Here is a 13,358-nt window from a genome sequence, read left to right as displayed (position 1 = left end):
GTGGGTTAGTCTCTGTGTCCTCTATTCTGTACCATTGGTCTACTGGTCTGTTTTGGTGCCAATACCATGCTGTTTTTGTTACTATCGTTCTGTAGTATAGTTTAAGATCTGGTATAGTGATGCCTCCAGCATGGGGTTAGAAATGATGGTGGAATGTGATGGACATTATTATCTAAAGTATATGTATGAAGACATGAATTGGTGTGAATATACTTTGTATACAACCAGACATATGAAAAAATATGCTCTATATGTGTAATATGAATTTTAATGCATTCTGCTGTCATTTATAAATTCAAAAAAATTAATAAAAAAGAATTAGGGTTTATGTACTTTCACTGCTGTCATTTTAAAAGCTCCTTGGAAATGTTCTCAGTAACAACATGGAACATGCTTTTCATATTTCTGGTCTGGTGACTAAATCCAACTTATTAGTTTATGGGCATGACAGGATTTCAATTACATTCAAAATTTGTATTTCTTCTTTAAGTTGGGAATGTACCAAATATTCTACATTTTAGCAAAAATATTACATTTCTTGGAGGATGAAGATGAAAAACAATTGTTACATGGTTCACATTATGTTATCAGTAACCAGATAAAATATTTTCTTTCCTTCTAGTCTCCCAAATCAGCATTTATTAGTGCTGCAAAAAAGGCAAGATTAAAGTCCAATCCTGTCAAAGTACGATTCTCTGAGGAGGTAATCATCAACGGCCAAGTGTCGGTGAGTTTAGAGTCATCTGCTTTGTGACTGAGAGGGTCACAGAGGTAGGAGCTTAGCATTTAAGCAACTCCAGTAATTTGACTAGAATGATCAATCAAAACTAGTTGTTGTTTTTCACAGGCGTGTTGAATCTCAGGAATGTGAAGAGCTTAACAGATCACCAGGTTGTAACTCAGGCCCCTTAACATAGCTAGAATATGTGATAATTCAATGTTTCCTAGAACATATTTAGGGTGAGAGACCTCTCTGCTTTGCACCAGAGTTTATCTGATCTGTGTGCACTGGCATGCCTCATTCATATTGGGTAAAAGAGTCCTCTTTGAGACATTCACTGATTTCTTCCTATTGGGCCAACTAAGCATTGTTCCACACAATAGACCATTGTGTATTTTGAGAAAAGTATTATTTTTCCCTTATCAAAAATTTATGATCTTTGAACTTATAAAATAGCAAAAAAAAATTAAAACGATGGAAAGGTTTTATATATGCAACCAGAACTGAGGAAATATTGCTCAGATCCCCGTTAAATAGGTCTTAATAGAAAGCATGACTGCACAAGCATTCCATTGATCTTCAAAATGAATCATGCAAACATCAGTAGGATATTTTAGTTACAATTTTTCCCAAAGAACATAGTGTAGCTTTTACAAATCTTTTGTCCAAGGTACTAATATTTGGGGACGGCGGGAGGGGGGGTGTCTTGGAAATGCCAGATTTTGTTGTTGAGTTTTGTTGTTGCTGTTAGCATTGTTTAAATAAATTCACAATGATAATATCTCATTTGTGATATTTTGTTATTGGTCACAAACTATTCCCTGAGGTTGGTACTGGATCAGAAATGGAAGATGTAGGCCTGCACATCCTGGGCAAGGCACTTATGAGTCTTCTAGTCAATTTATATAGATGCCAGGGAGTTAACTGGTCAATCTGTCAAGACTATTGTGACACTTATGGAAAAGGGCCTGAGGCTGACACTGTGTGCACTGTGAGCATTTTCTGCTGCCCTGTGAGCATGTTCGGTTCTGCTTACTTGGTGAATCCCCATCATTCTGGATACAGGGTTATCTTATATTATCTATTCACAACAATCTGTCCCAGTTGAAGGATGGAAGGAACAAAGCAATCAGTACATCTCTCAGGAGGTCCTCTGAAATCGCCCTTTTTCCCAGAGTTTCTGAGCTTGAGATTGGGCATTTATAGAAGGAATATGATTCTAGAAGCTGTTGTAGCAAATGTCAGTTAATCTCCAGACATAATAGGGCTCATAAAAGTTAGCTGGTGATGAAGACAGTTCTGAGGGCCAGATATTCTTAACCTCCATTGCCTTGCCACAGGCTTATGGATGCTGGACCTTCAGTCCCATGTCTGTTCCTCAGCCTTTGTGACCTCTTCATGCCTAGTCTACCCCCACTCTTCCTGGTTACAGGGTGCCATTTCACCTGGATGTGGATCCAGATTTACTCAATAAATTGGGTTACAGAAAAGTCATGTGGGAAGTCCATGGAAGTAGACAGGAAAGGCAGAGAAAGAAACAGGCATGTGAAAGGAAGGGGTTGCATTTACTGGGACTGTAAGATACTGGCAAATGTTTGAGAATCTTATCTGTAGTTCCCACAATCTTCAAACCAAGGGCCTTATGGTTTTGTGATTGCTGAATCCCCCTCAGCCCCTGTGAACTTGGTAGCCAACTACATGTTCATAACTCATTTTACCCCTAGGACTCATAGAACTCACGCATACATGCCTCCTCCTCCCTCTTTTCTCTCTCTCATGACTTCAAATTAAAGAAAACATCTGGAAGCATACATTTCTTTTGGTTGTATTTCAAAGTGCCATCTCTTTTCAAGGTATTTCTAAATTGTTATCTGTTCATTATAGACTTAATGTTTGACTCTAACACACTAACCCATTCCTTATATTTTTCCTTTTGAGTTTGAGGAACATTCCTAAATGAGGTAAAATATAGTTTCACACACAAATTTGCACTTCAGACTCATTAATGCTTATAAGTCATCATCATGACCACTGCCAGGCACCAACAGCATTATATCACACAACATCCCTACTGGTCCTTGTTCTGTTCAATTCATCCTGCCCTGCAGAAACATGGGCTTGCTTGTACTTTCTAACACTGAAACTCAATTAAAAAGGGATTATTTTTTATTTGTATCTTCCAATGAGTATCAGGGTTTTTTTTATTTTGTGATTAAAATAGACTGTATAGATATGTGTTGCCACTGGCCATAGTAGATTCCTAATTTGACTGACCTGCAACCTTCCCACCCCTTTTCTGTTATTAAACAGGAAACTGTTAAGGACAATTCACTTCTTTTTATGCCAAATGTTTTGAAAGTCTATCTGGAAAATGGGCAGACCAAATCATTCCGCTTTGACTGCAGCACCTCCATCAAGGTAAGATGACCTACTAACATCTGTACCTAGGCAGTGCCAGGTACAAAGTGAATGATTCACACTATAATGCCAGAGTGGCAACACCTTTTTTCAGAATTATCCCTTTAATCCTATGAATGTGTTACTTGCTCCCATATAAGGTCACATATGAATATTTAATTTTTTAATAACTTTATTTTATTCATTTATTTATTTTTATGTGGTGCTGAGGATCGAACCCAGGGCCTTGCACTTGCAAGGTGAGCGCTCTACCGCTGAGACATAACCCCAGTCCCCATGAATATTTAAAATCAAACAAAAACAAAAAGCTTAAACTAAGAAGGTTCTGCTCTTTTTTTAAACCCCCTTGTTGTTGTGAAACAATGTAATATGCTCCCAATGAAGAAACACTACGGCTAGTCATTTTAATGCAACTGCAGATTAATTAAAATAGTGTGACAGTCACCAAGAATTTTGGCACCCTGCCCAAAGCCAGCGTGATTTCTCAGTAATGTCAGCCACCAAGAAGATTAAGATGTTAGCTGCTAATTGAATATCTGCTACTTTGGTGTCCAGCAAAAACAAGGGGTAGAATAATGTAAAGATTATAGTTACTTTTAATTGCTGTAACCAATTTCATGGGAATAATGCATAAAAAGTCAGAAATGAAGCATGCTTCTTAGGAGAAATGGTAGAAAGGAAGTGACACAAAACAATCCTATGATTTCAGAGCCACGGGTGAATTTTACATAATAGCTATTATAGCAAAGTGTACACCTATTTTTCCTCGTTTCCTTCCCAGAAAAGAAAAATGCATATTCTTTTTTTTATTATTGGACAAAAGTGTGTACAGAAATGGATTGCTCCCTAATGCTTCATCAGCCTAAAATAGGCTTTCTTCAAATGGCACAGTAAAAAAGATTTTATGGAGGTGCAAAACTACCTAATGATAATCTGTATAGTACTCTATCAAGAGAATATCGACTCTGGTTTAAAAATGTCTGTCAGTAGTCAATCCCTAATTCTGTTTTTTTAAATTAATCAGCATAGACCTCACATGTGGAAGGATTTCTGAAAAGGTTCACTTTGAATTTTTATTGCCATGATACCAGCAAGCAGCTTGTCTCAAATTGCTTTAAACACATAGTTATTTAGTAGGCAATAGAATAGACAATATTAGTAGATTGATTTTGGAGCATTAAGTCATCTTTCAATCATTCCAATTGATTTTAACTTCCTTCATACAAGACTGCTAATTTTAAATGGTGATCACTGAAAAAGTCATTTTCCTCTTTCCTATTCAATACCAATTTATGGAGTGATGTTAATCTTATTATTGATTGACAAATTTTTCCTGCAAAAGGCCAAATAATAAATATTTTAGGCTTTGTGACTCATTTGATTGTTCAACTGTTCAATCCTGTCTTTGCATAAGGAAAATAGCCATAGACAGGTAGGTTTGGGAAATCCTCAAGACCACCCTCAGGTTTAATATTTCACTTAAAGGATTGAGAGAGCTTCCAGGTGTTATCGCCTAATGGATTCATGCTCACAATGCTTGATTATTCCAGAAATTATGTGTGACAATGTGCACGAAGTACTGTCAACCAATGAAGCTCACTTGAACCTTGGTGTCCAGAGTTTTTATTGGGGATTGGCCATGTAAACAAACCTGGGTGACCTTAATGTCCAGCCCTTCAAGAGGTCAAGCTGATATTGCATGGCCAAAGGCCTCTACCATAAATACAGTTGTTAGCATAGATCAAGTGGTATAGCCCAGGGCCCAGGTTAAACAAAAATACTCCTGTCAGGCAGGACATTCCAAAGATTGAGAAGTTACTTCCCATGAATGGAAGCGAAGGGCCACATCTTTGTTTAGGCAAGGTTAATCTGTTAATGCAGAGATGATATGTGAACAAATGGGTATGTCCTGATTGGGCCCAACAGCCATGGTTTGCAGACCCCTAAAGTAACCCATATAGCTATATATTACAACTCTAATACCATGGCCTTTTTTGGTTACCAACAAGTCAGTTCCTTGCCACTGAAATCCCTACCCCACCTGAAGCTATAGGTAAAGACTTTGATGGATATCTTAACAGAAACAAATCTAAATTTAAGAAAGCTCTGTTGTTAATTTCCTCTGGTGTCTTTATTATAGGAACCCAGACTAGACTGAGTTTGATCTCCCCAAGGACTGCCGATGACAATGAGAAGACAGGGAGCAATGCAGAGTTCACATCAAATCAAACTTATCTTATCTTGCACCTAACAGCTTTATTATCACAATAGACAGTGGCTAGTAGGCGTAAAATAGAAATAGTACAGTTATGAAAAGAATATAACACTGTTTAATAAAAATTGCCAAAATTCTTGCTACAGAGTTATAATAGGAAAAAACTATAGCTATCAATTTTTAATGTCCTCCCTAGTGGTTGGGGAGATAGTTTTATAAAGTATATGTTGCCATACAAAGAAAGGCTGGTTTTATTTTTCTCTTTACTGGGCCTTGTGCAGAAATTATGAAGCAGAAACCTTTTTGGTGAAATTCAGCATAGTCAAGGCATTTCTACTGAACAGTTTTTGTTTGGAGCATGTATGGTGGATATAGGGATTTTTTCCATATATTTTTGGTGCATTATAGTTATAATAGTATTGAGATGTGTTATTTCATATTTATTTGGATATGGGAATTTTGTTTTAAGAGGGCCTGGAGAAATTTTAAAAGGGCCACAGAGAAGAATCAAACATCAGAAAAGTCAGTAAAAGAAAACTTTATGTATGACAGGTTTCTCTATCTTGACACTATTGGGATTTTAAACTAGATATTTCTTTGCTATAGGACTGTCCTGTGCATTATAAGATGTTTAGAAGCATTCCTGGTCTCTATACACTTGATTCCATTAGCATCCTCAGCCCAATTGTGACAACCAAAAAATGTCTCCAGAAATTTCCAAATGTTACTATGGGACAATATTTTCTCTGGTTGAGAACAACTGCTATACAGGAATTTAGCATCTGAATATAAGTTTTCTTGATGAGGGATAATTTCCTAATTTTCAATAACATGAAAAAAAATAAAGATTGAAAAGATTCATTTTTGCCTTGCAGCAAATGTGTATATATTTCTATATGGAACACCTTTCTGATCATAAATGTTTAATACTACAAATGATTACTGACAGAGCTTGTCCATTCCCCCTTCCACAGAGATGTAAAATAAATGTATACAATTATGGTGCCCTAAGTCTGTGCCAAACAGTGTTTTAATAAATGTGTTCTACATATGAACTCATTTAATTCTCATATCCATTCCAAGGAAGCCATTATAATCATCCCCAGATTACAGATAGGGAAACTAAGATACTTATAAATTAAAAAACTTGCCCAAAGATGCACAGCTAATAAGAAGTAGAGCTACAATTAGAAAGCAGACCATCTCTGGGCTGGGGCCATAGCTCAGAGGTAGAGCACCTGCCTCGTACGTGTGAGGCACTGGGTTCAATCCTCAGCACCACATAAAAATGAATAAAGATATTGTGTCCAACTACAACTAAAAATATTTTTAAAAAAGAAACCAGAATATCTCCAAAGTCTATTTTCCTCACCCTTTCCATATTCCTTGTGCAGAAAGGTAGACCAGGTGCCAGCTCATTCTGTAAAGGGCCAGATAACAAATATTTCAAGCTTCATGAGCTATTACTCAACTCTGTTGATATGGTGTGTGAAAGCAGTATAGATAACAAAGAAATAGTCATGGCTGTGTCCCAGTAAAACTTTATTTACAAAAACAAGTGGTAGATTTGGCATTCAGGCTATACCCCTGAAGCAGACCACTTTCAAAGCTGGTTTAATAACTACTTCATATAGAAGGATATTTGAACTACATTACACCATCTATTGACACCCTTTCTAATTTAAGACATGACTTGGTAGGTAAGCTCCCTCTACAGCTATGTACCTCTAGGTCTTGAACTCCATAAAGATGTTGGGTACTTGGGAGATCAGGAAAAGGCTAAGAGAAGGAAGGCCTTACTTGTATACTTTTTTGAAGCATTAAATTTCAGAATCAACCAAAGATATGCAATTTCAAGATGTAAAGCCTAAAAATATAACACTTTCCAGTCATGATAGACTCCAAAAAGGAGTACCTTTGATTTTGATCTCATTATGTCATATTTCCTCTGTAAGGATGTCATCTTAACCCTTCAAGAGAAGCTCTCCATCAAAGGCATCGAGCACTTCTCCCTCATGCTGGAGCAGAGGACAGAAGGGGCTGGCACCAAGCTGCTCTTACTTCATGAACAGGAGACACTTACTCAGGTCTGTGAAATTATACTCTCAAGTGTTGATGTTGCTGGTAAGAGCAGAGCCAAGCTTGCAGTCTCAGAATGTCCCTTCCTTTAATCCTTTCAGTGTAGTAACTGCATCTCCTGTGTTCTCACGGAAGGGACCGCTGGCATTCAGGAGGCATTTTACCCCTCAAGAAGGATTATTCCCTTTTTGTCAATCTTTCATGGACCACCAGTTGATCTCCCAAACAGACTCATCAAAGACTCAGCAGCTACTTGTTGGCAATACAGCTCTGTAGAATTATATTTTATATTATTACAATGACTTGTTCCCCTATTTTGATCATTGATCTCTTGAAATCATTAAAAAGAAATGATTTCTGAGATTATGTATGTACATTAAGTAAAAATCAAATTTAGTTGTCTTAAATTTGGGATATATAATTAAAATTATTTTGGGAAGCCTAAAATCTCTGCCCCAGTCCTGCCCGCTATAAATATGTGATCTACCAATGTGTCCCAGTTCCTGGTTACCAAGATGCCACCCCCATCTGTTCTCTGGGGAGACAAGCAGACTGCTTGGCTGCTGAATTCAGCATAGCATCCTCATTTGTCTGTAATTCCACACAAGAGGAGTCTTTTGTTGAATATCCAAGAAGTTTCAACAAATTCCTCTTACATGCAAGAGTTCAGTGATGATGGAACTTTAGAGAGAGGTAATGAGAGGATATTAGGAGCTGAAGCATCAAGATACCACCAAATAGATGGATGGACAGAAAGTACCATCACACTAAAGTGCTTCTTGTTTGTGTCATAATTAAAAACTGGTTTCCCACACATTGAGTCCTGCAAATAATCCCTGGTTCTCTTGATTTAGTCCAATTGGAGGTAATGAATTGGAAAGTTGCCATTTGTGTTGGTTTATATTCTTCTCAAAACTTGACCTATTATTTATATCAGATTTAAATCAACCCATACTTATATTAAATTGTTTCTAGTGATTGTTTATTATTTTGACCTATGCTAAAACATTCTTGGAAATTGAACTCTTTTGTGCCTTATTATAAAGTAACAATCTCTGATATACAGAATCCATCAACTGGAAGCTCAATATCTGCATCCGAGAAGCAGAGCTTAACAAGAATTGGAGTGCATGTGGTTTATTTAGAAGGAGATCTTGGGAAATTCTGGAGGAGGAATGAGGAAGGGAATGGAAACAATTGGGAAGTCAATAAGGACTATATCATCAAATCAGTTTCTACTGCAGACAACTCACTCCAACTGGGGAACTATGGGAAAGAGTATAAAATACATGTCAGAAGTATCCCACCCAATGGGTGAGGTAGCTGGGGCATTTGTCCACCACTGTATGGTCTGCTATTGTTGGTGAGCTGCATCTGAGGATAGGTAACTCCCTAGTTATTCAGGTTTGCCTTGTGCTGTCAGATGGTCACAGGTATTTGCAGGAAATAGCTTTTAGCCTGTAGCAAAAAGTTACAAGGGGATGCGGACAGATAGCCAGTTACTATGAGTCTAACAAAAGCCCTACAACTCTATCTTACCATTTATACTTTTTCTCTAAACTTATGTCTACTTCATAGGCTTCAAGGAATATGTCATGCTGATTTATTGAATAAAGATTTTTTAAAAATCTCTTCTGGTACTAGGTAAACAAAACTTAAGAAAATTTATTTAAATATCCTGAAACAAACCAACTATGTATCTTTGAAATCAATGTGATATAATTATTACAATTTCTGAGTGGAGTAAAAATTGGTTTAATGTAAATATTTGTTTGAATTCGTATGATCCTACAAAGGACTATATTTTCTCCTATCTTGACCTGCTTCCCCCCACCCCCATATACTGGGCTCTCCTGGGATCAGTTCCTTAATAAGTCCCTTGCATGGAAGCCCTCATCTCCAGGCCTGCTTCTGGGAAACCCAACCTAAGTCACAAGGTAAGATGCAGTTTTCAGGGAATGAGTATCCATGATAAATACTAAAAGAACTTTTGACTACTCTAGTGTGGAAAGAAAGTTGACTTTGCTTCTCTGTCCCTCAGTCATCTCTCAGATGGCACTGAAAGGTTCCTGTATGATGGGTTTATTCTTCCAGGTGACACAGAGGCCCTGTTCCCATAAGATGAGGTGTCTTTTCCGAATTAGCTTTGTCCCAAAGGATCCAATTGACCTGTTAAGGAGAGATCCAGTTGCTTTTGAGTATCTCTATGTTCAGGTATGTGAAAAATTTAGCATGGTTTATACAAAGGTTGTGGGATAAATTAACTTTTTCTCCTTGAGTTATTTTTGGGGAGATCTTTTCCTGTTAGTCTTCATCCTAAAAACTTGTAAAAGTAGTCATCTATATTTTCCACTCAGGTTCAGCAATGATTAACATTTTCCATATTTATTAGTGTCTCTCTCTCCATAGGAAAATACACACACGTTTTTTTTTCTAAATGACATGAAAGGTAGTTACCAAAATCAAGTGTGTTTACTTCTAAATACAGTGTACATTTTCTAGTAATCTAAATGATTTTTATATGATCATTGTACAATTCACAAAATCAAGAAATTTAACATTGATGTTATTTCCATTATCTCATCTGTAGTTTGTATCCAAATTATGCCCATTGTCCCCCAAAGGTTCTTTATATCAATTTTTATTTGGATCAAAATTCACAGCAGGATCTCATTTTGCATCTAGTTGTCATTTCTCTCTAATCTCCCTATCTCTGGAACATTCCTTAGCCATTCTTTGACTTTTATGACCTTGAGAGTCTTGAGGTGTACTTATCAGATATTTTGTAGAAATCTATCAATTTTGGCTTCTCTGGTATGTTTCTATGATTACACTGAGGTTATATATTTTGGAAAGAATAAGATGAGTGACTGTGTCCTCTTCAATGCATCACATCAGGAAGCACATGATGGCAGTTTATCCCCTTATTATCAAGTCTAACTCTTAGGTGGTATTCTAAAAATTTTCCTTCCCAAAGTTACTACTTTTCCTTTTGTAATTATAACTAATTTTGTAATTATAACTAATAACTAATTTGTGGAATCACTGTGCAACTCTTATTATCCTGTATCTCATCAAATTTTTACACACTATTTTAGTATTAATTGATGATTCTTTCCTGAATCTATTAATATTATAATGGTAGAAAATTATGTGCCTAATTCCATAATTTCTTCTTCATCTATTAATTTGCATGTTACTGTAAGAAATATTTTCCCCTTCTCCTTTATTTATGTATCTACTCATGCACTTATTTGGTGCTTAGATTGCTCTGAAATATTGTCATATTTATTATACTGGAATTATTAGTTTTCAGTTAATAGAACTTTTCTAGACCATCTATCTGATATTTGATTCTAGGATGTAATTCTTCCAAAAGCAAAAACTTCCAGGAATGAGTATCTGGCACAGTTTGTCCCAAAAGAAATTTATTCAATTTGATATTTAGGAGATGATTCTATATTTTTCTATAACCATATCCTATTACTCTCACTTAAATATTCAATAACAAACAAACGTTTGTTAACTCTGAGTAGTTGGTACACATGTATTGGATGTATTTCAAAGCTTTTGGTATCCTCAAAAGTTGGATAGGGAGAAGAGAGATAGAACATAGAAGAGAGATAGACAAGATAGATTTTAGAAGTTAGAAATTATCACATAAAGTAAAGTGATAATAAGTCCTAGAGATCAGAAATGAAGTCAGAAAATAAAAGAAGGAGAACATTCTAGCACATGGGAGTCCTCAGGGTAAGGCCAGTTAAACTTTCACGACCTCAGTGGTCTTTAGAAGAGACTGTGGTATTTATGGCTCAATAAGATGATTGATATTCATGAAGATGACCCTGAACACTTAGGATGCATCAAATCCTGTTCAATTCATACTCTGTTTATCAAGAAAAAAAATGTATTCTGGATTTTCCACTCGAAACAGTGAGACTGTCATGTTTTAAGTTTTTAAATGTTAAACTTGGTCACCTGGACCCTTTACTTGTCAATGATGTCCCCTGTTCCCTAATAGGCCAGGGAACCCAGACATGACTGCATGAAACAAAACCTGATTCTCAGCTGATCCATTACTGCATCTTCCCCATATTCCTGCTGAGAACCAGCACAGGGCCCACCACTCCAGTTAAGACCACGTGCTTCATTTATTAGCTCATTAGTTGCAAATAAGTAGTTACAGGTGCCAGTCACACTATAGCTATAGACAGATACACTTGATGATTATTTTCTTTAGTTATACATGCATCCTGATTGCAGGATGGTGCTTTAAATCCATTTGACTCTACTTCTGTTTAAACACAACAAGTACATTATATTTATAAAAGAATAACATGCTTGTGTTTCCTCTTAAGTAGACAAGGAAAACCTTAAACCTGATTCTATTAAGGTGTATTTGCTCAAATTTAATGCATGGAGATATTTCTTACTCAAAAGACACATCTTTTATACCTGTGGGACTTGTCTCAGAATGGGAAAAGCTGTCTGGAGATCTTGCCTAGGGACAAGCAGAAAAAGACTAATGTTCCTGCTTTCCCACCTTTTGTGCTGTGTAGGTGGTGGATTAGCTACCTCTTCAAGGAGTAGCCAGCAGGGGAGACGGATAACCATATATGGTAGGCAATAGAGACCACAATAAAGCTGTTATCATCTTATATATCCTCCACTGAGAATAGGAAATGAAACTTTCTTTGCCTCAGACTCTCTACGTTGAAATGCCCACATCACAGAATGTGTGGTGTATCTAAAATAACATATCTGTCTGATATAAGAAAAACAGGTTTGCAAAGTGGTGCCTGTGTGATGTTGATTTTAAGATACTAAAAAGGTGCAATGAAATTAACCTAGAGAATTAAAGAGTAAGAGTCGCTATAGAAAAACAAAATCAATTTTATTTAGCAGCCTCCTAACAAGAATAGTCACCATTGACTAGTTGAGGCATGCTGATGAAAACAGATTTAGAGAGTGATGATATCTATGAATCTCCTAGTTATTAATGGGCCTTAAGACCTTTAACAGATTTTAGCATGTGTATTAACAGTAAACTATTAATCCAGATTATTCTAATTCATAATTATGATGGGCTATGCTGATGTTTTCCTGTCTCCTATGTATTAAGAAAAAGATTGGTACACCAATTAGTAAACAAGATGTGACCTAAGAGGCTCCAAAATGTTTTGAAACACTTTAATAGCATTGGTTTACTTTTTAACACCTAACGTTAATTGCAAATGAACATTTCATAGGCCCAAAGACCTATGAAAAACAGTGATTGCCATTCACTTGTGTAACTGTATTTTAAGTAATATACTTGAGAGTAATAAAAGAATGATACACACACACATATGTGTGTATATATATATATATATATATATATAAAATTCAGATTTCACAATAATTCTCAAGGATCCCTCTGAACTATTGATATAATTGACTAAATACCTTGTCAAAAAAATTCACCCAAAAGTCTGGTTAAATACAGGGTAAAACAGGGATGGGGAAAATGATCCCAGCCACAACTCTTGGGAGAAGTAATAGTGATGAATCATTTTTTATAAAGCATGTTCCACTATTAAGCATTCTCACAGGCATCATGACAGCCTTGTGATTTAATTGTTAATTCTCAAGTTGTTGTTGAAAATTTGACCATTTTTCACATAAGAAAATTGAGACTCAAGAAAAATGAAATGCCATTTTCGAGGTCATTTGATTAGTAGCTGACATAGCCTGGCATCAAACCTAAGATTTTGTCTCTGGATTCTGTACAAAAATCATCTGCTTCAGATCTATTAAGCGATAGCAGTCATTGAAGAAAGTGATTTATCAAATGGTTTATCTTAAAAAAAAATTCTTCATGCACCTGGCCCTGTGCCAAGTGGTTTCCTTATTCCTATCTTTCATGGGACTCTATAAATTGACCCT

At 36.2% G+C, this 13,358-nt stretch overlaps 1 protein-coding gene across 8 annotated transcripts in view; it reads left to right on the top strand.

Moving 5' to 3' along the window:
* Positions 1–13,358, top strand: part of Frmpd4 (FERM and PDZ domain containing 4) — a 786,938-nt gene that overhangs the window by 745,660 nt on the left and 27,920 nt on the right. For all 8 annotated transcript variants that reach the window (XM_040286842.2, XM_040286794.2, XM_040286821.2 and 5 more), the window contains 4 exons: positions 623–727; positions 3,032–3,139; positions 7,310–7,441; positions 9,528–9,647. In XM_040286842.2, the coding sequence (XP_040142776.2) occupies positions 623–727; positions 3,032–3,139; positions 7,310–7,441; positions 9,528–9,647 (465 nt within the window). The remainder of the gene's footprint in view (positions 1–622; positions 728–3,031; positions 3,140–7,309; positions 7,442–9,527; positions 9,648–13,358) is intronic.

Source organism: Ictidomys tridecemlineatus, chromosome X (assembly GCF_052094955.1).
Source record: "Ictidomys tridecemlineatus isolate mIctTri1 chromosome X, mIctTri1.hap1, whole genome shotgun sequence".
NCBI classification, from domain to species: domain Eukaryota; kingdom Metazoa; phylum Chordata; class Mammalia; order Rodentia; family Sciuridae; genus Ictidomys; species Ictidomys tridecemlineatus.
Note: the sequence above shows the minus strand (reverse complement) of the source record. Positions and strands in the feature narration are given on the sequence as shown.